Source organism: Lynx canadensis, chromosome B3 (assembly GCF_007474595.2).
Source record: "Lynx canadensis isolate LIC74 chromosome B3, mLynCan4.pri.v2, whole genome shotgun sequence".
NCBI lineage: Eukaryota > Metazoa > Chordata > Mammalia > Carnivora > Felidae > Lynx > Lynx canadensis.
The window spans coordinates 30,630,102-30,655,352 of NC_044308.2; the positions used below are offsets into that span (position 1 = coordinate 30,630,102).

Genomic DNA, 25,251 nt, shown 5'->3' on the forward strand with positions numbered 1-25,251 from the left:
GGTGTGTGAGGAGTCGGGGGCCGGGGGTGTCGTCCAGGCAACCGGCACTGCCCGCATAGGAGAGAGAGCGGACTGCCTGTACTCCTAAAAAGCGGGCGGATCTGGGGGAAGCTTCAGGACCCAGGGCCTGGAGGGCTTTGAATGCCCAGCCCCGAGATCGGGGTTCTTCCCATTGGCGAAAGGAGCCCCGAGGAGCTTGTGGTCAAGCCTCGGCAGGGCCAAGTCACCGGGCAGGAATGGTCCCGAACAGTGCATCACAAAAGGACCCCTGCCTGGGCCAACCGAAAAAGCGCCAGCCAGTGAAGGCGGAAATAACGGCCCGCGAGCGACCGGACGGCGGCTGCACTCCCGGAATTCACGATGGTGGGCGGAGCCGGAAACTCCCGGCGCGCGGCGGGTGGGCCAGGCGGCGCGGCAGCGGCCAAGGGGGTGGGCCCAGCCCTCCCTGAGCAGCTGATTGGTCTGCCCCCGTCAGCAGTGGCCGCGGCTCCTGGAACTGTCACCTCCTCCTGGTGAGTCCTGGGTTCGAGCCTGGGCCCCGCCGGCTCCCGAATTGCCCCTCGGCTCCCGGCTGCTTCTCCCTCTGGCCGGCTGGTACTCCTGGACTCCCGAGGCGTCCCCTGGAGAGGCAAAGCCAGGCTCAGGCTCCCCTTGAGCGCGCTGCCGCTCTTCTGTTACAGGCTGTCGGGCCAGGACCCCTCAGGGACTTTTTGTGGGGGAGGGGCGAATCGTGCAAGGCCTAGGGGGCCGCGTTCCTAGAGAAAGGCAATGCGGGGCTGTGGCGGGGAGGACGACCGAGTGGAGCAGGTAGTGTCCCCGGGGCTGGAGCCCCGTGGAAGCAGCAGTGGATCCCCGCCTGGGGAGTGGGAGGCGGGGGCGCCGGAGGGGGGAGGAGGAGGCAGCAGAGGCGGTAGGGGACGCGCGTTGAGTCTGGCTGAGACCACCCGGGCTAAGGTCAGGACCCTTGGAGGCAGCCCCATCCAAGGAATGGGTTGAAAGAGCAGGAACCAGCCAAGAACAGCCACAAAGATACAGAGGGCCGCCCCAGTATCCAAGGCGTGTGTAATGATTTTGTGATTCTTGGCGGAACGGGAGGCCACACCAAGATAAAAGCATGGCAAGGCCTAATGAGTGTATTTCAGATTTGGTCATTACTTTGGTAAGCCGAGGACATCATGAATTCTTTAAAAGATTGTGTTATAGAAGTGTTTAGACGTGTACACAAGTACAGGAAAATACGGAAAATAGCATACCATTATGAATCCCACATAATCATCACCCAGCTCAACCACAAATGGCCACCCTGGTTGCATTACAAGTATGTTAAGATTCATTGGGGCACCTTGGTGGCTCAGTCGGTGAAACCTCCGACTTTGACTCAGGTCAGGATCTCGTGGTTTGTGAGCTGGAGCCCCACAATCGGGCTCTGCGCTGACAGCGTGAAGCCTGCCTTAGATCCTGTCCTCCTCTCTCTGCCCCTCCCCAGCTTGCTCTCTCTCTCTCTTTCTCTCTCTCTCTCAAAAATAAATAAGCATTAAAATTTTTTTAATTAAAAAAAAGATTCACCTCGAAACCATACCAGTAATATGTCAATCTTAAATTTAAAAAAAAGTTCCCTTCATGTTTAATGAGTATAGAGGTTCAGTTTTGCAAGATGAGAAGAGTTCTGGAAATTGGTTGCGCAACAATGTGAATGTACGTACCGCTACTGAACTGTAACTTAAAATGGTTAAGATGGTAAATTTTATGTCATGGGTTTCTAACCACAATTTTTTTTAAGTTCCTCTCAAATTAAAAAAAAAAAATGCTGCAAATTAGGGGGGGAAATCTGACTTCAAATGTGCAATGGAAAGTAATTCATTGCCAAATAGAGACCCATAATGTTGTTATTAACCATGGAGGCTCTGGAATGAACCTGTTGGTTTTGGTGCTCTGAGCAGTGGGACCTGGCCTGGGGTGGAGTTTAAGCACTGGGGATGCCTTCTGTTTTATACTACACCTAAAGGGTTAGGCCAGCCCAGCTTTGTGAGTCTGATTTCTCCTAAATGTTCTTTTTTCTTACAGTCTGAGGCTCACCTTTAACCCTTAGCTAAGCTCCTATGCCACTTCATACCTTCATTCACAGAAAGGTGAGTGATGTGTGAATTCACCTCTTTCTCTCTACTCCCATTCTTTAGGGCACACCTGGGTACTCTGTCTCCAATCTGCTCCATCTCCCAAGTGTACCACATATCAGTCTTTCACACACTTGGGGTTAACTGGTAGGTAGCCTTCTACATCTAGCTCTTTGACAAGTGAGTCCTACATGGGTAGCCCTGAAACCTTCCTTTTGTCCACTCCAAACAAACAAACAAAACAGACAAACAAAACAAAATATACAATGAGAAAGCAACTGCCAGGTTTGGGATTGGGGCTCCTCTTGTCTTGCTGTAAGGGCCCAGGACCAGTATTTCTTCTGGAGCTAAATTTTCTAACGTAAGTTGGCATTTATTAGAAAGTTAAACAACAATTGGGTAAAATCTGCATCGGCAAGTTATATTAGAGGGACCCCTGGGTGACTCAGTCAATTAAGCATCCAACTTTGGCTCAGGTCATGATCTCATTGCTCGTGGGTTCAAGCCCTGCATCGGGCTTTTTGCTGACAGCTCGGAGCCTGGGGCCTGCTTCAGATTCTGTGTCTCCCTCTCTCTGCCTCTCTCTCTCTCTGTAAGAATAGATAAACATTAAAAAAAAAATTTTTTTTAAGGGAAAGTTATATTAGAGGGGTGCCTGGCCGCCTCAATTGGTGGAACACGCTATTCTTGATCTTGTGGTGAGTTCAAGCCCCACATTGGGTGTAGAGCTTACTTAAAAAAATAAAATAGGGACACCTGGGTGGCTTAGTCAATTAAGTGTCCAACTCTTGATTTCGGATCAGGTCATAATCTCAGGGCTATAGGATCAAAGGCCCACGTCAGGATTTGAATTGAGTGTGGAGCCTGCTTGATATTCTCTCTCTCTCCCATAGCCCTCTCCCCTGCTCACGCCGTTGTCTCTCTCTCTAAAATAAAATAAAATAAAATAAAATAAAATAAAATAAAATGTGTGCATTTTTTAAAAAGTTATATTAATATTAAAAGTTATTGAGTAATGGCTATTTAGAACTACTCAGGAAAAAATTAGGTACTTGATCACATCACTGGACATCAATGATGGTAAAAAGAAATTAGTGACGGGCTACTGGTGATGAATGACAAAGCAAAAGTTAGCAGGGTGAACTTTATTTGTCTTGATGTATATATAAGTTTATATCGGTACACTGAGAGCTATCAAGATGATAATTATTGAAATATCTGCAGGAATTAATGTTATGCTCATATATAACTCGTTTACCCTTTAACTTCCTCTCTCCCCATGGAAACAGTTGTGATTTTGGATCAAGTGAGTTTTTTTTAGGAATGTAGCCATCATGTTACATCATAACTGCCTGTACACAGGAGGTGATATGAAATGAATGAACCATTTTCTTATGTTTTCCTTTGTAGGGAAGATGGAAGAGCTGAGTCAAGCCCTGGCCAGTAGCTTTTCTGTGTCTCAAGATCTGAACAGCACAGCTGCCCCACACCCCCGCCTGTCCCAGTACAAGTCCAAGTACAGTTCCTTGGAGCAGAGTGAGCGGCGCCGCCGACTATTGGAACTGCAGAAATCGTAAGGGATGCTTTAACTCTTTGCTTTCTCTTTCCAGGCTGGGAGCCTCCAATCAGGAGGCTCTAGGCTTGTCTCTTCGAAGTAGACCCTTAGTAGGTACACCTTGCCCATGAGGTTGGGAGGGATAAATCCTGGCAGAGGTAGACATCCTTTATACCCAGAGCTTAGGAAAAGATGGAGACGTAGGGAAAGGCTGAAGTTTGAAAGCAAAAGCTCAGTTATTTGGTTAAATTTTTCTTTTTTCCCTGGCAGCAGCATTGAGCTTTGCGATTTAGGGACTTGTGAAGGCCACACCCAGACTTCCACTCCCCACATTCCCTGTGTGGCTTCTGCACTCTGAATCCTGGCATTGGTGTGGTCTTCCTGTCTGCCTTCAGCCCAAATGTTTCCGTGGAGCCCTTGAGAATTCAATACAAATAATTCCACAGGGAATCTGAGGAAATGTCTTCCATACACTTAATTCTCAATGCCAAGATGAGCAAGCAGGGGAAGAGAGCAGGATAGGAGTGTCTGAGGCTGGGCTGCTCTGAAGTCAGGGCCTATCCTTGTATTCTGAGTACAACACAGGCCTTTTCTGGGTAATAAGGAATAGAGGATTAGAAAGAACTAATTTTTTTTAATGTTTATTTATTTATTTTTGAGCGAAAGGGGATGGGGGAGGAGGGGCAGAGAGAGGTGGACAGAGGAAGTAGGCTCTGCATTGACAGCAGAGAGCCCAACGCAGGGCCCACATTCATGAACCTCTAGATCATGACCTGAGACAGAGTTGGATGCGTATCCAGCTGAGCCACCAGGTGCCCCCTTCCTTATTCTTGAATTAAAACACCATCGTGCTTTCATATGCCTCTCTGGTGTGCACCCTCACGTGAATGTGCAAGAACTCATGTGTCTGAGAGTATCTGAGGAGAACCGGCTGAGCTGGTCTCACTGCCTCCGTAGTGAATTTCTTGCCTCAGCATTGAGGGAACCAAGTGCAGGAGGTTACGAGGTATCTACAGATCACTTTGGAACAATTAGGTTCCAAACGGTTCTTATTCTTTCTTAACTAATTGCCCAAGCTTTCCAGAATATGTAGTTTTTTTCAAAAGAGAGAAGGATAACAATAAAGCAAAAACAAGTAAAAGATAGATTAAATCGTAAGCTAAGAGGCCTGTTTTGAAAGTTAGATAAGAACTAGAAGAAGGCCTGGCCGCTCCTCAGAAAGCTATGGAAGTTGGAAAATCCCAGAAGTGGTCCTTGTTTTAAACTCCTCACCACGTCTCAGTGATTCTTCTCTTCAATTACTCAGGGCCTTTGGACTAGATGCCTGCCAGGCAGGAAAGTGTCAGCTCTCACCTGGGTGGAGGTGTGGGAGTCTGGAATGGGGTGGGTGGGAGTGGGGTCAGCTTTTCCAGCTAGTGAACCTTGAAAATTCCTTTCAACGTTTTACTTTGCCTATTTCTAAAAAAAAAAAAAATTTTTTTTTTTTAACGTTTATTTATTTTTGAGACAGAGAGAGACAGAGCATGAACGGGGGACGGTCAGAGAGAGAGGGAGACACAGAATCGGAAACAGGCTCCAAGCTCCGAGCTGTCAGCACAGAGCCCGATGTGGGGCTCGAACTCACGGACCGCGAGATCGTGACCTGAGCCGAAGTCGGCCGCTCAACCAACTGAGCCACCCAGGCGCCCCTACTTTGCCCATTTTTTTTTTTTTTAATTTTTTTTTCAACGTTTATTTATTTTTGGGACAGAGAGAGACAGACCATGAACGGGGGAGGGGCAGAGAGAGAGGGAGACACAGAATCGGAAACAGGCTCCAGGCTCTGAGCCATCAGCCCAGAGCCCGACGCGGGGCTCAAACTCACGGACCGCGAGATCGTGACCTGGCTGAAGTCGGACGCTTAACCGACTGCGCCACCCAGGTGCCCCTACTTTGCCCATTTTTAAGGAATTCTGAGGAAGGCTGAGTGTGTTCAGAGGGTGCTTCCTATCTAGGACCAGTGAGGGGGCCATCACTAGTTTAGCTTTATGAAGGAAAATCTACCATCTCTTCCACTAGAATCCCCAGGGTCTCTTGAACTTGGAGCCTTTGAATTAAGCTAAACTCGTCACACTGTAGGGGGTCTTCCTATGAGACATAAAGGCCTGTCCTTGTGCCTTCTTTCCTCCAGCAAGCGGCTGGATTACGTGAACCATGCCAGACGACTGGCTGAAGATGACTGGACAGGGATGGAGAGTGAGGAAGAAGATGATAAAAAAGATGATGAAGAGATGGACGTTGACACTGGCAAGAAGTTACCAAAACGCTATGCTAATCAAGTGAGTAGTCCAGAGAAGGTGAGGCCACGTCAAATCCCACTAAAGGAAATGTTGCCATAAAGAGAGGAGGAGGAGGGGGCACCTGGGTGGCTCAGTCAGCTGAGTGTCTGACTTCAGCTCAGGTCATGATCTCGAGGTTCATGAGTTCAAGCCCCCACATCGGGCTCTCTGCTGTTAGCACGGAGCCTGCTTCGGATCCTCGGTTTCCCTCTCTCTGCGCCTCCCCACTGATTCTCTCTCTCTCTCTCTCTCTCTCTCTCTCTCTCTCTCAAAAATAAAATAAACATTAAAAAAAAAAGAGGAGGAGGAGACAGGAGAAAGGAATGGGGATAGCAAAGAAGCTGCTGCTGTGCATGAAGTGTATGGACTAGGAAAAGAGATGGCTTACAGTGCCATGTGCTGACTGGGGGTCACTGAGGGAGGCTGTGGCTGGTGGGTTTGAGAGCATTTACGCCCTAATATAACCAAAGGTCGCCGGCCTGCTGCAGAAGACCTCTGAGCTATTGATACACTAACAGACTGCATGCACTTGTCATTTCTTAGTGGTCGCTGTAAAGCGGTTCTGCATCGGGCCTGCCCAGTCCAGCACTGCCCCCACTCCACCTCCTAGGTTGGTCGTCTTTCCCAAGCAGGGGACTAACATGCCAGTCTTGGATCTTCACATTCAGATGGTGCAAGGTGGGAAGTACAGCTGCCCTTGAATATGGGGAGCCTGCACGGCCACCCCAGCCAGCCAATTGGCCTACGTGAGGTTGAGGCCGTAAAACAACAGCTGACTATAACAAACGTGACTAAGTGTCCTGTAGGTTGCAGAAAGAAACTGGTGTGGTTTGTGGAGCCATAGGAGAAGCAGGCATGGAAACTGTTCAGTGCTTCAGGCAGTCCAGGTATTCCAGAAGGCAGGGTATCGGTCCAAGTGGGATCGGGAGTCTACCTGTCTATTATATTCTTCTCTCTATAACCCAAGTGTCTTGTCACCTCAGAATCCTTTCCCACCTTTAGAATATGGTTTCTGGGTGCACATAGTCCCATCTTCTTTCTGTGCCCCAACTACAGCATGGATAACATCCTTTATGACAGAGTATAGTTCAGTTCTATTCAGCAAGCATTGTTGAAGGCCCTGCCCTGTATTAAGCTAGGCTGTGTGTGGGAAGGTAGACAAGGGCCAGAAATGGCCCCTGTGCTCCCGGAATAAGTGGAGATTGTGTTTTTTGCTACAAGAAAGTGAGATTAGCTTCCAACAGGGAAGGAAGTAGGGTTGTGAAATCAGGAAAAGGTTAATGAACGAGGAGGCAGCTTTGAAGCATGAGTAGGACATTGATAGGCAGAGGTGCATTCCAGGCAGCAGGAACAGGATGAGCAAGAGCCCTGAGGTGGGAGGAGTATATGGTGTGTTGAGAGCAGTATGCAGGCCAGTAAGGATAGAGCAGCATAGGCTTAGGAGAAGGAATACAGCAGAAATAGGTGCAGGAGGGGTGCCTGCCTGGCTCAGTCAATAGAGCACACGACTCTTGATCCTCGGGATTATGGATTTGAGCCCCACCTAGGTGGAGAGATTACACCTTTAGAAAAGATTACATCCTTTAAAAATGACTCATTCTGGGAAGTACAAAAGCCCTGAGTTTGGGACACCTAGGTGACTCAGTCTATTGAGCTTTAGACTCTTGATTTCGGCCCAAGTCATGATCCCACATCTTATGAGTTCGAGCCCCATGTCCAGCTCTGTGCTGACAGCAAGGAGCCTGCTTGGGATTCCTTCTCTCTCTCTCTCTCAAAATAAATAAACGTTCAAAAACAAAGAAATATGTGCAAGAGTTTAGACTTTCTTTCTTTCTTTCTTTCTTTCTTTCTTTCTTTCTTTACTGATTTTAAGGTTTTTGTTTGTTTTGTTTTCTTTTGAGAGAGAGAGCATGAGCAGGGGAAGGACAGAGAGAGAGAGAGGAAGAGAGAGAATCCCAAGCAGGCTTTACACTGTCAGCACAGAGCCCTGCTTGGGGTTCAAACTCATGAACCATGAGATCATGACCTGAGCCAAAATCAAGAGTTGGATGCTTAACTGACTAAGCCACCCAGGTCCCCCTAGACTATGGTTTAGATTTCGGGGAACCACCAAGAATTGTTGAGCCAGGGACAGAGTTGAGACTTTGTATGACATGCCCATCAGTGTATATAAAAGGGTCTGGAAGAGAGAGACTGTAGTAGGGAGCTTAACTTTGCTAAAACCATCTGATGATGAGTGCTGAGGGCAGTGAAGGTGTAAAGAAAATGAGGTCATGAATATGAGTATTGCCAGGTTGAAGAGATGGAATTTAACAGTAGATTGGATAGAAGAGGCAATATGAGAGGTGGTTAAATGTTTAAGCTCTGAAGTCACATTGACCTGACCTCAAAGCCAGGCTTTTTGTTGACCTTAAGCAAGTTACTTAACCTCTCTAAATATCTGGTTTCTTATCTGTAGATGAGGATATTTACAGTACTATTTCATAGGATTGTTAGAAGGATTAAATGAGATAGTATATCCTAAATACTTAGCCAGGAGCCCCACAAGTACTATTTTTTTAAACAGCCTTGAGATAAATTCACATACCATACAAATACCATACAATTCACACATTTACAGGGTTTTGACACATTCAGTGGTTTTTAATATATTTACAGGGCTGTGCAACTGTTACCACTATCTAATTCCAAAACATTTCATCACCCCAAAAAGGACCCTCATACCCATCAGCAATCAGTTCCCATTCTTCCTTTCCCCCAGCCCTTAGCAATCAGTAATCTACTTTCTTTCTCTATGGATTTGCCTCTTCTAGACATTTCATATAAATGGAATCATACAAGATGTACCCTTTTTGCCTGGTTTTCTTCACTTAGCATAAGGTTTTCAAGGTTCATCTGTGTTAGAGCATGTGTTAGAACTTCATTTCTTTTTATTGCCAAATAATATTCTGTTGGGGCTCCTGGGTGGCTCAGTCAGCTAAGCATCCAACTTTGGCTCAGGTCACGATCTTGGGGTTCATGAGTTCGAGCCCCACGTCGGGCTCTGTGCTGATAGCTCAGAGCCTGGATGGAGCCTGCTTGGGATTCTGTGTCTCCCTCTCTCTCTGCCCCTCTCCCGCTGTGCTCACTCTCTCTCAAAGATAAATAAACATTAAAAAAATCTTTTCTGTTGTATAGATATACTACACTTTGTTTATCCATTTATCCATTGGTGACCATTAGGGTTGTTTCCCTTTTTGGCTATTGTGAATAATGCTTCTGCGAACATTCACACACAAGTTTTTGTGTGGATATGTTTTCATTTCTCTTGGGTATATACCTGGAAATGGAATCAGTAGGTCATATGGTAACTCCGTGTTTAACATTTTGAGGAACTGTCAGGCTGTTTTCCAAAGTGACTACAATGTTTTACGTTTCCACCAGCCATGTATGAGGGCTCCAGTGTCTCCACACCTTGCCAGTGCTTGATATTGTCCATCCTTGTGAGTAGAGCCACCCTAGTGGGTGTGAAGTTGTGTCTTATGGTTTTGATTTGCATTTCCCTAATGACTAATGATATCCAGCATCGTTTTCACATGCTTATTAACCATTTGTATATCTTTTTTGGAGAAACATCTATGCCCCTTTTTCATTGGGTTGCCTTTTGTCATTAAGTTGTAAGAGTTCTTTATATATTCTAGATACAAGTCTCTTATCAGATACATAATTTCCAATACTTTCTCCCATTCTGTGGGTTATCTTTTTATTTTGCTGTTGGTATCAGTGGCAGCACTAAAGTTTTAAATTTTGGTGTAGTCTTATTTATGGCTCCTGTGTTTTGTCACTTGTGCTTTTGGTGTTGTAGCAGTACCATTCTTTAAGGAAGTGTTGATTACGCCTTGGTTTAAGATTCGGTAACAGAGAGTGGTGTTGCTATTAACAGGGCTACAGGATGCAGAAAGAGAAAGGGGGGTTTCAGGGATGGAAGGTACTTGGGTGACCAAAGGCAGTGAATCCTGTTTTGGGTACATTGAGTTTAAGGTACAGAGAGAGCAAGCAGAGAAAGAGATACCTCCTGGACAGGTGCAAATATGGGTCTGGAGGAAAGGAAAGCAATTTGGAAATGAAAAAGGAGAATTAGGAGGTGTCCTCTCAGAAATGGCAGGTGAGGCTGCAAACATAATGCGGTCCAGCCCCAGTGGGGCAGCATCTAAGAGAAAAGAAGGGGAACCTAAAACAGCCTCCTGAACATTCTCTACATTGCTTTGGGGAAGCATTTGGAGGAATGTTTGGCAGGAAAAAGAATAGCACCGTGTCATGGGGCTAAGGGAACATGCGTCAAGGAGGACAAAGAGGTGGTGACAAGCAGTGTCACACCAGGAGTGGAGCCGGGAGGATAAGGTGGGGGAGAGGGAAGAGAGAGAGGAGGTCACTGATGGCTGTTGGCAGGGCTGCGGAGGTAGCAAATCTGGGCTGAGGGTGTCAGAGTGGGCGGGAGGGCAGCATCAAGAAATATGAAGTTGTTGGGGCACCTGGGTGGCTCAATCGGTTAAGTGTCCGACTTTTGATTTTAGCTCAGGTCATGATCTTGTGGTTCATAAGCTTGAGCTCTGAGTCAAGCTCTGTGATGACGGTGCGGAGCCTGCTTAGGATTCTCTCTCCCTCTCCCTCTGTCCTTCCCCACTCGTGCTTTCTCTCTCACAAAATAAATAAACTTTAAATAAAGAAAAGAAATATAAAGTTGTTTTAAAAAGGAGAAAGTGGAATAGTTTAACAGAAACGCAGAGTGATTAAAGGTTTTCATTTTTGTTTTGTTTTTTATGATTAGGGCTTGAGCATTTTGTGGGCCAAGGGGAAGGAGAGATGAGAGATTCCGTGGGAGGGAGTAGTTGATAGGCCAGTCTCTGTGTAGATGGGAGGGATTGTGAGCCATGAGTGGAAGAGTTCATCTTTGCAGATTCATTTTGCCACCCATGTCCCCCCACCCCCGTTTTTTAAGGCAGTTTTCCCAAAATCTTTTGGTAAGGTATTTAGGGTCACCAGTTTGAGAAATGATCTAGATTAAGAGCATCTCAAGGTCAGGGACCTTATTCATCTCTGAGGTTATAGCCCCTAGAACATAATAGTTATGAGAACGGCAGGCAGATGGACAAAGTAAGATGAGGAAGAGGGTCCTGTCACCCAGACACAGGAAGCAAGGTAGTAAGAATTATGGATGCAGGAAATGAAGATGAGGAGAGAAGTTGAAGTTCACAGTGAAGTTCACGCGGCCTCCATTGAGTCAGTGTCAGTTGAGACAAGTCAACTAAGAGCAAGCAGGTGCAGGTCCACTGTCAGCCTACGTGTATTCTCATTTTATATATATAGGATATGAACTTTCTGTTGGTGCAGATGTCGCAGCAGCACACCGCTGCTGATTTTTCTTTTTAATATTTTATTTTTTAAGTAATCTCCAACACCCACCATGGGGCTCAAACTCACAACTTTGAGATCAAGATTCGCATATTCCACAGACTGAGACAGCCACGCACCCCACCCCTGTTGATTTTTAACGCCATTTTTTGGTGTCCCCAGTTGATGCTGTCTGAGTGGTTGATTGACGTCCCTTCAGATCTGGGGCAGGAATGGATTGTGGTCGTGTGCCCTGTTGGAAAAAGAGCCCTGATCGTGGCCTCCAGGGTGAGTAGTGGCCCCCTCCCTGTACCAGCATGCCTAGTCTGTAGCGGGAAGGATTCTCTGCACTTCGTGTTCCTCATCTATACCTGGCATGGGGATTGAAAGGCTTTTCTGCAGGAGGGATTTGTTGAGAGCCATCTTTGCGCTGATGATACCTGCAGATTGTGAGGCAAGAGGGTGAGGAGACCTGATGCCTAATGGGAATGGTAACTTTCCACACAGGGCTTTACCAGTGCCTACACCAAGAGTGGTTACCGTGTCAACAGGTTTTCTTCCCTGCTGCCGGGAGGCAACAGGCAAAACTCAGCGACAGCAAAAGGTACCTACATAAAATTGTCTATTTATTAAGTTGAAAAAAAATTTTTTTTGAAATACATATATATATTTTTAAGTAATCTCTACCCCCAACAAGGGTTCGAACTCATGACCCCGAGATCAAGAATCACATGCTGTACCAATTGAGCCAGCCAGATGCCCCTGTTTATTAAGTTTTACAATTCGTAAAAGACAGTAGAAGTTCCTTGGTTATGTATTTTAAAGACTCACTTTTTAAATTTTTTTTTATGTTTTATTTATTTTTGAGAGTGAGAGTATGAGCAGGAGTAAAGAAGGGACGGAGAGGGGGGGAACGGAAGATCTGAAGCAGGCTCTCTACACTGAGAGCAGCAAGCCCAATGTGGGGCTTGAACTCAAAAACTGTGAGATCGTGACCTGAGCCTATGTCAGGTGCTCAACCAACTGAGCCACCCGGGGGCCTCTAAAGACTCACTTTGAAAGCATACCTTTGAAACTGTATATCTAGATTCAGGCTATCTTCTTCAAGGTCAGGCTTCCTCAGTTGCAGAATAGATGCAGCCCTGTGAGGCCTACTGGGCAACAAATCCCTGGATTAAAGTCAACACACCTTTCCCACAGACATCCATTACAAGGTGACCTGAGCAGTTTTGGGGGAAAAGGTCCCTCAGAACGCTGAGTGTAAAGTATGATAAACTGTTGCTGGGGCTTGCTGCTAAATTCCCTTTTCTCCTATATTTTCTCCTGTATCATTGTCCAAGCCTTAGCCTCTCCCTCTAACCTGAGCTCGGCTGAGGAGACAAAGATCATGGAGGTTAAATAAGTTGCTCACTGTCATTCATGGAGAAGGTGGCAGAGCTGGGCCTGAGGCCTGCTCTCTTTTCTGCCTGCTTAGGCTCCCTCGGTGGTTCCTCGTGTGCTTGGTACTGAGCCCAGGCTTTTCTACTGGCTTTCAGAACCTCTCACACATGAGCTTTGGTTCACCCATCCTCATGTCTTTCCCCTCCGCTATATACCTACTCCTAGCTTTGTTGAGCTGGCTTGCCTCCCTGCTTCCCACATGTACCATATTCATTTCACCTCTACACCTTTGCTCATGGCACATCAGTTCTCCAGCCTGAAATGCCCTCCCACCTCCCCTCTGCCCTATTGTTTTAACCCTCTGATCTCTGAAGACTGTGTTCACATACCATCTCTTCCATGCAGCATCGCCTGCTGCTCCGATCTCGCTCCTCCGGAATTCCTGTTGCTCTTAGGTCGTGTTGTACAGCTCAGCTCTCAGTTCTCTTCTCTATGATCATCTTATCTCCTTCACTGGATTGTAAGATTTTTAGTATATGTGCTGCCGAAGGGAGCACTGGATTATAAGGTCCTTAAAGGCAAGAATTACTTACAGGTAATATTCCACGCAGATCATAGTACTTACAATAGGAACTCAAAAGGGCATGTAAATTCAAATGGAAGATTACTTGCCTTTTGGACTGGAGTTTTTCTAAGGTGAGTAAATGTTCCAGTTTATTGAAAAGTTCAGAATAGGGCCACTGGGTGGCTCAGTCAGTTAAGCGTCTGACTTCAGTTCAAGTCATGATCTCGCAGTTCATGAGTTCAAGCCCTGCGTCGGGCTTTGTGCTGACAGCTCAGAGCCTGGAGCCTGCTTCGGATTCTGTTGTCTCCCTCTCTCTCTGCCCCTCCTCCACCCTCTCCAAATAAATAAACACTAAAGTCAATAAATAATTAAATACAGAAAATAAAAGTTCAAAATTCCCACCTGGCTTAAGGGTTGCCTTGATCCCACTCACGCTGTCCTACCTCGAGTTGCCCTTAACCTGCCCAGGAGTGAGAAAGGGCCGTGAAGGCGCATCTGGGTGGCTCCGTCGGTTAAGTGTCAGACTCTGGCTCAGTGTATTATGATCTCCCGGTTCGTGAGTCCACGCACTGACCATGCAGATCCTGCTTGGGATTCTCTCTTTCTCCCTCACTCTCTCCCCCCACCCCCCACTTGCATTCTCTCTCTCTCCTTGTCTCTCTCTTTCTCTCTCAAAATAAATAATTGAAATAAAATAAAAAAGAAAGGGCCATAAAGAACTTTCTCCCTAAGAAACTCTGATTGGAAAGGGAACCCTGTAGTGACTTTCTGCTCTGTGTCCCCAGACTACACCATTCTGGACTGCATTTACAGCGAGGTGAACCAGACCTACTATGTTCTGGATGTGATGTGCTGGCGGGGACACCCTTTTTATGACTGCCAGGTAGGGATTGATAGTCTCCTCATGTCTTCTCCTATTTTCTCCTCTCCTGGGAAAGTGGCCCAGCATGTGGGTTTGGTACGTGACCAGCTTCTTGGTATGCACAGGATGTGGTATATCAAGAACATTATCTAATGTTCCTTGCCTCTTTGAGTGTGTTTAAATTAGCTTTGTTTTAAAAAAAGAAGGAGGAGGAACTAAGGGAAGTACAGCAAATCTTGAGGGGAGAAAAGAGAGAAACGGAGTGGAGGGGCAGGCTGGGACTCTGTAGAAGCTGCAGCCACCCCCTCACTCTCTCTGGAGTGTGGGAGGATTGCTGGTGGGGAGGACCGTGGGCAGCGGGGATGGTACCTGTGCAGGTGGCACAAGGAAGAGAGGTAGAATGAAGTCACCATCAAATAGTCTCTGGCCACCTCTACTGCTTCACAACCACATCCTGACCCTGAAAACAGCAGGGCCTCCTTGGTTCAACAGAAAGCCTCGAATCTCTGAGGGGCCTGCCCGGGAAGGAGATTTTCCAAGTGAAGAGGGGCCCCGATATTCTCCCCGAAGCGTCACCTTCCCCCAGCATTTTTCTGAGATTGTTGATTCTTAGGAGTGACAGTAGCAGTCATCGGAGTAAGGCTAGGTCAACCCCTCAGATTCCATCTCTGCTCCCAACACTGCCCCGTCACTGTCCCAGTTTTATAGTAGTGATTTTTTGTGTTCCCTGTCAATTAGTGTATCATAGTAGTTCTCAATGTGGCTAGAAATGCAAGTTCCCAGACCTACTGAGTCAGAAACCCTGGGGTCAACTCATGTTTTAACGAGCCTCCGGGCAATCCTTGTGCAGGCCCAGTCTGCGAATCATGGGTTGTCACTGTAGGTTACCTCTTTCCATAGCCGTTAGCCAAAGCATGATTTTCCAAAGCATGCTGCTGAATTCGTAACAATAATAGCCAAGGCTTGTACTGCTGAGCACTTTGTGAGCATTATCTCATTGAAGCCCTTACAAGAACTCTATAAGGTGAGTACCGTTGTCATCCCTCATCGTACAGGAATGGAAGCAAAGAGCTACAGATGGTAAGTACCTTGCTCAAGTGCAGAGCCACACCTAAAACTCAGATCTCATAAATTCAATCTAGAGCATATTTTCCTTTAATTCTGTTGAAGGATGTTTCATAACATGTATTCACAACTTATAAATTTGGTAGCTAAAACTACCTATATTTCTATAATATATAGAAATAACTGTGTTGTTGTTTTTTTAATTTTTAAAAGCAAAATAATGGACAAGAAACAAAAGGTACTAAATAACTACAGAAGGGTGCATACCAGTAATTCAGAGAATGAAGTATATATGAGAAGTTAAAACTCTATAGTAGCTTCTAATCCTCAGAATTAAAATAAAACAAAGGCTAACATAATGTGCTCTGGAGTTAGAGTCCTGGGACCCATGGTATTTTCTGTGGGCAAATGATATAATCCCTCTGAGCCTCATAGTGCTTGCCTGTAAAATGGAAATGATGGTAATCTAGCTCTCAGAGGGTGGTTGAGTACTAATCAGGGTGTGTAAAGTCCTTAGTATGGGGCCTGCCACATAGTAGGCCTTCAGTGATCAGTGATCAGCTCTACTACCATTAAAAATCCTATTGGATTTTAAGAAAAAATCTCCAAAAATTTTATATAGGTATCTTTCTGACCTATGGCAGTGTTTGAAGAGACATGAGATCAATGCTAGAAGAGCTGAGATCTTCATAAACTACATGACTATTTCGGATGGAGTGTGTTTGTTCACATCATCATTTGATGTGAGCAGCATTTCATCTTTCTGTTTCCCTCCTCTGTGGCAGACTGATTTCCGGTTCTACTGGATGCATTCAAAGTTACCAGAAGAAGAAGGACTGGGAGAGAAAACCAAGCTCAATCCCGTAAGACCTGGTGTTAGGATTGCTGGATTCTCTATGGGGATTGGTTTGGATTGGTCTGTTATCTAAATATAATAATTATGAATGGACTTATCTTTTTAATTTTGAAGGAGCATGGCATAATGGGAAGGGTGTGGGCTTAACAGCCATCCAGATCTGAACCAGTTTTGGCTTTAACAATTACTAACTTTATTTTTTTTTTTTTAATTTTTTTTTTTCAACATTTATTTATTTTTGGGACAGAGAGAGACAGAGCATGAACAGGGGAGGGGCAGAGAGAGAGGGAGACACAGAATTGGAAACAGGCTCCAGGCTCTGAGCCATCAGCCCAGAGCCCAACGCGGGGCTCGAACTCACAGACCGCGAGATCGTGACCTGGCTGAAGTCGGACGCTTAACCGACTGCGCCACCCAGGCGCCCCAACAATTACTAACTTTAACTAACAATTAACAAAGTTACTGACTTCATTTGGCCTTAGTTTCTTCATCTGTGTAATAGGGTTAATAACACCTACTTTACAGAGTTGTTCTAAGAACCAAGTGATACAAATGTGCAGGTTCTCTTAACATACTTATGGTATACACTTAATAAATAGTGGTTGTATAAAATGCTAATTATTTTATAATTATTAATAATGCTATCTAGAATAATGTGATCTAGAATAATACTGTCTCGAATAATGCTATCTAGAACTCCAGTACAGTGGTTCTCAAACTGTAACGTGCGTCAGCAGCGTCTGGAAGCCTGGTGAAACGTAGATGCCTGGGCCCTCCTCACCAGTGTTTGTGATTCAGTAGGGCTAGGGTGAAGCCTGATAATTTGTATTTCTAACAAGTGATGCTGGTACTGCTGGTCCACAGACCACACTTTGAGAACTTCTGCTCTTGTATGTGAGCTGAGAATGACCTCATCTAGTCAGCTGACTCCTTTCACAGATGAGAGTGTAAGCTCAGAGAGGGACTACCTTCCCCAACATCCCACAGTCCAGGATGAAAGCCCAAGTGCTTTTGCTATCCACTCTGATTAAATATGCGACAGCTATTTTCAGGGCATTTTATTAGCAAACACCTGTAGATTGGCATTTGATTGTACTTCGTGCAACACTTTTAAAAGCAATTGGATAACCAGTTACAGGACAATAAATGGGGTCAGTATCTAGTGATGTTATCGGTAAGGTCCTGGGAGAACATGCATTGAGGAAGGGGAACATAGGAGCTGCTCTCTCTGAAATGTTGTTCTAAGCACTCTACGTGTTATGTCATTGAACCCGTGCAACAACCCCCATGAGGTAGATACTTTCATTATCCTATTTTATAGATGGGAAAGCAGAGGCATATACAGATGAAATGATTGGCAGAGTTGGGAGTCAAACCCAAGCAATCTGACTTACTAGAGTTTTAGTCCTAATCACTTTATTATACTGCTCAGTCTAAAAATCCTTGCTGATGTGGAAGGGGCTTCTCTAGCCCTTCTGTAGGACTGTCATATGGCTGTGAGAATAACATACAACCCCTAAACCTAGCACAGGACACTGGTTCTCAGTCCTGGGTGTGTGTTAAACTCAACTGGACAGCTTAAAAAAAAAAAAAAATGCCTGGGACCCATCCCAGGCCAATTCAGCCAGAATCTCTGAGTGAGGCATGGGCTTCAGTGATTTTTAAGAGCTTCCCTGATGATTCTTGTGGATAAAGCAAGGTTGAGAACCTCCAACCCAGTAATACGGTGGGGGAGGGGAGGTAGGGAAGGATGAGACTGAACTTTTTTTCTTTGATACAGTTTTTACTTGCTAGAACCAATATTATTTGTAACATGTGCTAATTCTTTGTTGTAATTTATATTTTAGTTTAAATTTGTAGGACTAAAGAATTTCCCTTGTACCCCTGAGAGCCTGTGTCAGGTGCTGTCAATGGATTTCCCTTTTGAGGTAACACAAGCATTGTCTTTATTGCTCTGATGGGATTGCAGGACACAGGGAGCTTGGTTACCCAATGTCTTAGGATATCCTCTGACTTTGCTGTGTCAAAGCATCAGAAAAGGGCTGAAAGCTGATTCCTGGAAAAAGATGTGCCGCTGTCCTTCAGAGCCTCAGCTCTGCTCTGTTAGAGACATCAGAATGCCAAAGCTGCTCATCTGTGTCCCTCATTTTACAGGTGAAGAGGTGGGGGCCCAAGGAGGGACAAGGCTTTCATTCCTAGGTCCTTCTGGGGTGCCTGTTTTCGGCCACAAGCCTGGCTGCCATAGCTGACTGTAAAGTTGGGAGCTCCTGTGACGGACAGACCACAGGGGTTCAAACTCCTTATCCTTCCTTCCTCCCAAGAGCAAATGATGGCTGGGGATGGCAGTGCTTTCTGAACAGTGGTGTGGAGGCAGGGCGACCAACTTGTCCTGGTTTGTCCAGAACTTTCTCGATTTAGCACCAAAAGTCTCATGTCTCTAGAAGCTCCTCAGTTCTCAGCAACCTTTTATCATCCTCAGAATCTACAGTTATCCTCTCCAGCCTCAACACACAGACTTTCCTTTGCCCATCGTACCCTTTAAAATTCTGCCTAGTCACGCAGAAGTATTTGCTTGAGCTTGATATAATTTTGTTAAAAGGATCACAGCTTCCCAAATGAGGAAATGGCAAAGGCTGAGTTGCCTTCATTTCTGAGAGTCAATTAAGAAGGTGGTAAGAACACCATCTTTATTTATAACCCTATGCCCCAGTGACAATAAATGCTTTTTAGAGATGAGTCACTGAATCACGGAAAAGAAAATGTGGGACTGTAGGAGGTCTTCCCGTTGAGAAAAACTGAGTTTCCCAGAACATAGCTTGCAGATAATTTAGGGGGAGGTCAGGCAGCCAACAATGGTGTGGGGAACAGGGCTTCTTGACAGCCTGTTTTCCCTGTGTTCAGCAGTCCAGCATCTTGGAGGGGCCTGTCCAGTTCTCCTGGTTTGTGCCCTGTGTGGAGAACATTCCCCATTACAGAGACATCTGAGTACTGAAAAGTACATGGGATCTGGGGACAGAAGACCTGGGTTCACGTTGAATTTGTGCTTCATACTGCCTGGGTTTTGGGGGAGGCCCCCAGAGCTAGCCCTAGTGCCATCTTAAACACCCTCAATGGTGGGTAAGAGGGTGAAGTAGTGGGTAGGCAAGCACCCGGTAAACAGGAAAGTGCTGTTTATGTTTTTATTTTCTAAAATTTATATTTCTGGGTCATTTCTTCATTTAGAGAAATTGCATGTGTGAGAAACAAGGATTATTTTTCCACTGGCAGTGATCCAGGAAAGGCAGTTGGCCCATTACAGCGGCCCCCATATGCATAGGCTCTCCTCGAAATACATGGCCCCAGAAGTCACTTTGGTCTCTGATTTCCCCTTTTCTAGGTAGATGGACTTCTCTTCTACCACAAGCAGACCCACTACAGCCCTGGAAGCACTCCTCTTGTGGGCTGGCTGCGCCCCTACATGGTGTCAGATGTTCTTGGAGTAGCCGTGCCAGCTGGCCCACTGACCACCAAGCCAGAATATGCTGGGCAGCAGCTCCAGCAGATTATTGAGCACAAGAGGAGCCAGGAAGGCATGAAGGAGAAAGTCACACACAAGGCATCTGAGAGTGGACACTATGAGTTGGAACACCTGTCTACCCCCAAGCTGAAGAGCCCTCCCCATGGCCTTGACCCCCCAGGGAGCCTCATGGAAAACTAAACAGGGTGGCTCCTTGGGGAGTCACAGGATGGGGCTTGGTCCCAGAAGGAAGGCTGGGGAGGAGGACAATGACAACAAACAGGTGACTTCATTTTAGAGTGGACTTTCCAAAGCCACTCCAGCTGGAAACAGCTTATCTCCTATCTGAAATGCTGGCTCAGACAGTTGAGGGCGGTTTCCAGATTGGATGGATTTGGGATTTGAGAAGTAACTCCTGTGAAAAGTGTATCCCAGATATCTACAATGTAAATATATGTAATTCTTAAGAAAGAAGGTGTTTGTGATTCTTAAAACTTTAGATGGCCATGACCCTCCCCTACCTCCCCCTCCCCCCGCCCCAACCCGGGCTACCTAAACCATGACTGTTCAAGTCTTGGCCCATTGCACTGTTTTTAGCACTTAAGCATTCTGCTGAGTTTCCAGTTGCTGCTGTTAGTAACGTCATTTTCTAAAAGGTCTTACCAGGAACTGCAGTTCTTGGTATTTGAATATGTTCCCTCTTCTGAGAAGTGTGAGTTTCTTTGGTTTAGACACTGCCAGAGATAAAATGCAAATGGAGTTCATTCACAACTTCAACAAACATTTGCGCCTTCCAGAAGATAAGCCTTGTGCTAGGCCCCCGTGATGTAGAGAATTATAGGGACAGGACTTGGTGTCTGCCCTTGAGGAGTTTGCAGTCCAGTGAGGAAAGACACCCACCAGCAGGACGCTGAGACCATTGCTTTAGGGCTGAAAGATGCATAGAGCTTGGGGCGGGAAAGCAGAGGAGGTTCCATAGAGGAAGTTGGAGCAGAACTGAGGTTCTGAGCAGGACAGAAGGGGCTCTGCAGACAGGAGAGCGGGACTTTCTCACACAGGCAGCAGGGTATGCAGTTGCACCCTCCAGAGCAGGGCAGGACTCCCTCTGGGACCTGAAGCAGGTTCAGCACGGCTCAAGTTTAAACGAGGGTTGGGGAGCTGCCCAGGAGGAGGCTGAAGAGAGAGATGGGCTTGTGTGTTCTGCAGAGGTTTTAGATTTGATGTCATGGAAGAGCTCTGAGCCGGCCAGATCCATTCAGATTTGTCAAGTAGGCTCTTTGGCAGCTGTGGCAGTGGAAGATAGTATCTGAAACTAACCAATTCGTTTCTGCTGTGTGTTCAGGAAATGTGTCCCGTTTCCTGTGGCCTCGATCTGCTTCTCACAGTGCTTTCCACCTTTCTAGGACTTCTTTTATTGGACAAAAAGACTTCACTATTCTAGTCCAGCAGTACTAGTGTCCTGTGGACAAAATTTCGGAGGGATGCAGGTCAGATCTTGTCTGACTAGCAGTTGTTCCTTTGTGTTGATTAATTCTGGGAACAGATCTGGGCAGACGTGGTTAAGTAGAGCCCGATTACACAAATTCAGCACACCAGTGGAACTTGCCTCAGTGTTGGGCTCTTACAGAGTTGCTCAAGCTGACTCTGTAAAATCGGAGAAAGAAGACAACTATCCCCCCCACCCCCACCCCCACCACCATGATCCTGCTAGCTGCAGATTTAAGCATGCCTACATCAATAAACTCTTTTCTGAATTTGGGTCAATTCTGCAATAGGAACATTGTGCTCCTCTTGCCAAGAAGCATGTTGTCGGCTGTCTAGATGCTACATGATCTTCCAAAGGAAGTCTCTAGTTTGTACTCTTAGCAGGCCAACTATATCATTTCAGGAGCTGTGCATACTAGCTAGCGTCACAGAGACTTCACCGGGCTCTGCTCAGAAATAAGCAGTCTGGAGAGACTGCTTCCTCAAAGGACATTCTTGGGAGACAGAACATACCAGCCAAACTTATCACCATGCACAACTTGATATTGTTGAATGATAGATCAAAGGATGTATCTTAGAGGAGTGCCCCTTCTATTTTTAACCGAGGAGCCAATATTATCAATCACTGAATAGAATGTGTCTTCAGGTCATATTTCTTATGAATTATAAAACTACCTCCTGTCACCTCTTTCAAAGATGGTTGTGTAAATAAGTTGTCGTGATTGGATATTAGTTTTCTGGCCACCCTTCTGAACAGCAACCAGTTTCTTTTTTGTGGAATTATCTCTTCCCCATGCAGTGTGGTCTGGTGGGACTATAATCTCGGGGAATTGCCTTCCTTTAGCCAAACATCAGGCTCATGACTCAAGATGGGCCAATCACATGCTCCTCACCAAGAATCTGTATCTTAAGCAGAGGAACAAAGAGAGTGAATCCATTGGAATTCATTTATTTTGTCCTCAGAAAGGCAGAGGGTGTTGCTGAGAACTCACTGAACTGAACTGAGAACTCACTGAAAGCTGTTATACTCACAGGTAGAGTTTGTCACAGTGAAAGGAAACAGATTAGTTAGCCAAGGGAAGAAATGTATGGGGCAGAGTCCCAAAAATTCTAAGTACGAGTCTTCCAGTTGTCCTCTCCCAGTGGAATCATGGACAGCATTAACTTTCCTGGGTACTGTGTGTGACAGTATCATGGAGTATTGGCAACCAGAGAATCTGACCTGAGCCTTGGTGTCCAAAGTTTTTACTGGGACTTGGTCATAGAGACCTGATTGGCTGACCCCAGTCTCTAGCCTCTCCAGAGGTCTAGCTGATAACACATGATCCAAAGTCCTCATTTCCCCCCAATCACATTGCTAGACTGTCTAGTGTGGCCAAAGACCCCCAGGTAAACACTTTTTTTAGGACATTTCAAAGGCTTAGAGCTTGTTTCTAGGAGCCAAGGGCAAAGGCTACCCTCCCTTTGAGCAAGGTTAAATTCCTTACTATGTACTCCCTCTATTAGATTGCAGGTTCTTTGAGATCACAGACCTGGTCTTATTCATCTGGCATTGTGCTTGGCACTTGTATTAATTAGTGTTGGTTGGGTGAATGAAATGATGAACTGGAATGAGAAGGCAGTCTGAGGGACAGCCCCTCTCTTCTCTACTGCATAGAGTAGTGACCCTGGAGAGGAGGCTGAGTGGAGGTATGTGGTGGACTGCTAATGGGTGGTTGAATAGACTGTAGAGTTCTAAGAATATGAACTGTGGTTCTGTGAATGTGCCTGAAAGGACAACCTGAAAACTTATCAGGATTGAAGCTATAGACTTCTAGCAAGGAAATGAGTAAAAACCTCACAATACATATTTTTAAGCAGATGTGGTCATTTGTTTTATGCCTTCTGATATGTAGGGCAGGAAAAGTAGAGAAAAGCCTTGAGATTTTGGCAACAGTATGACTGCTTGCTTTGGTAAGACACACTGATTTCTGAGTTCCACCCTGTCTTAGGATTCTGTGATTACACCCAGTCTTTACATCAAAACAGAACCAATTTTAAGGGGCACCTGGGTGGGGCTCAGTTGGTTAAGCGTCTAACTCTTGATTTTGGCTCAGGTCATGATCTCGTGGTTGTGAGATCGAGCCCTGCCTCAGGCATTACCCTGAGTGTAGAGCCTGCTTAAGATTCTCTTTCTCTCTCTTTGCCCCTCTCCCCCATTTGCTCTCTCTCTCTTTAAAAAAAAATACAGAGGGGTGCCTGGTAGCTCAGTCAGTTAAGCAACTGACTTCAGCTCAAGTCATGATCTCACAGTTCATAAGTTTGAGCCCCACATAGGGCTGTGTGCTGACAGCTTGGAGCCTGGAGCCTGCTTGGAATTCTGTCTCCCTCTCTTTGCCCCTCCCCTACTCACATTTTGTCTCTCTCTCAAAAATAAATATTAAAAAAAATTTTTAATTAAAAAAAAAAGAACCAAATTCATTTAAAAATTTTGTTTCCCACCAAGTCCTGAGAAGTTTGGTCTTGGGTCTTGATTTGATTGTGATTTACCCCAGGCTCCCTCCCCAGTGGGTCCACTGCAAGGCAGAGGCAAGGAGAAGGGGCCTGGGAGAGCTGAGAGGTTGGCAGTAGTGAAGACGAATTAAGAATAGCCTCCCCCAGGGGTCCTGGGTATCTCAGTAGGTTAAGCATCCAACTCGATTTGAGCTCAGGTCATGATCTCACGGTTCATGGGTTTGAGCCCCACGTTGGGCTCTGCACTGATAGTGTGGAACTTGCTTGGGATTCTCTCTCTCCATTTCTCTGCTTCTCCCCTGCTGGCTCTCTTTCAAAATAAATAAATAAACTAAAAAAAGGAAAAAGCATGGCCTCAGGCAGAGCTTCTGGGTGGCTCAGTCGGTTAAGTATCTGGACTCTTGATTTCAGCTCAGGTCATGATCTTGCTGATTAGGGGTCTCACTGAGCAGGAGATGAGAAGAGACAAAATTTGAAACCTGGATAGTACTTCTGGCTAAGACTTGGCACAGACTATTAACATTTGTAGCGAACTTCCTCCCTTCTTCCTTCCCTCCGGCTGGCGGTCCTTCAAGTCTGCCCTCTGTCTCCCTCTGCTTTGGCCCTGCAGGTTTTCTCCCCAGTCAGACCCGGGAAATAAAAGATGAAACTCCAGTCTGTCAGTTCTGCTTCTCTTTGGCAACTTTAACAAAAGCTTTTATAAGGGAGGAAGTTGAAACTGGTTCAAACAAGGTTCTGTCTATTTGTGGACTTAATTTGTCCATTCTGCTCTGGACTCCCATAAGTCAAAGTGAGTGAAAGCAGTGGAACTCAGATGGTACCTCCCTCTTATATCCGATGTTTTCTCATAAGCAACTAAGTATCCAAGGTAACCAAACCAGTTGGGTATTCTTTGGTAAAAACTGGACCTTGTTGGCTAGAAAGGACAGATCCATTCTTTTAGCAAACATTCAGTACCACCTACTGGGTACTGTATATTGTGCTAGGTTCTAAAGAAAGAGTAATGACTAAGACATGATCCCTGCCCCCAAGGAACTCATGATCTAGTGGGAGAAATGGACAAGGAAGCAAATAATTAGAGTGTTAAGTAAACTCTAGACACAGGTGTAAGGTGTGGAAGTAACATAGAATAGTGACTGATTAACCTGTGATTTGGGAGTGGCACATAAGGTGTCAGATGAGAAAATTGTATGAGGAAAGAGCCAGCTCATGTTCTCATTAAAAACAAAAACAAAAACAAAAAACAAAAAATGGCCAAGAACAGCAATAGGTAAGGACTGATCCCTAGAGTATTTGGGGTAATGGGGGAATTTAATCTATGTGGGATAAGATTTTTCACCTTTCTTGCAGGGCTCACCTTCAGCCATTCTAGTGGTGGTAGATTTAGCCTATGAGTAAACAAGAAAAAAATGTATAGACCCTGGTTAGCAGTATTATTTACTTATTTACTGTATGTCTGTTTGCCTTTTAGAAAAATAGCAGTAAGAATTTTGGGGGATCTTTTATAGCCAAAACATGTGTGTATAGCACAATACATCTTTTCCACAGGCAGTAGATATTTTGGAGCAATGTTTGAGAGGAGCTTTGGATTTTAGTTTATTATTTAAAAAAAATTTTTTTTAAACGTTTATTTATTTTTGAGAGAGACAGAGAGAGACAGAATGAGAGTGGGCTGGGGCAGAGAGAGAGGGA

The 25,251-nt window shown here is 45.6% G+C and overlaps 1 protein-coding gene across 5 annotated transcripts; it reads left to right on the top strand.

Annotated features, from left to right (window-relative positions):
- Window positions 1-409: 409 nt before the first annotated feature.
- Window positions 410-20,055, top strand: SNUPN (snurportin 1). Of its 5 annotated transcripts, none has more exons than XM_030317647.1 (10): window positions 410-512; window positions 2,065-2,129; window positions 3,525-3,687; window positions 5,840-5,987; window positions 11,541-11,645; window positions 11,865-11,961; window positions 14,088-14,185; window positions 16,015-16,092; window positions 17,933-18,013; window positions 19,462-20,055. In XM_030317647.1, the coding sequence occupies exons 3-10, from the start codon at window positions 3,530-3,532 to the stop codon at window positions 19,780-19,782; spliced, it is 1,086 nt and encodes a 361-aa protein (XP_030173507.1). In that variant the 5' UTR covers window positions 410-512; window positions 2,065-2,129; window positions 3,525-3,529; the 3' UTR covers window positions 19,783-20,055. The 5 variants fall into 5 exon arrangements, with proteins under 5 accessions (XP_030173507.1, XP_030173510.1, XP_030173509.1 ...); XM_030317649.1 differs by lacking the exon at window positions 410-512 and adding an exon at window positions 576-594; XM_030317648.1 differs by lacking the exon at window positions 410-512 and adding an exon at window positions 1,513-1,695.
- Window positions 20,056-25,251: the final 5,196 nt, after the last annotated feature.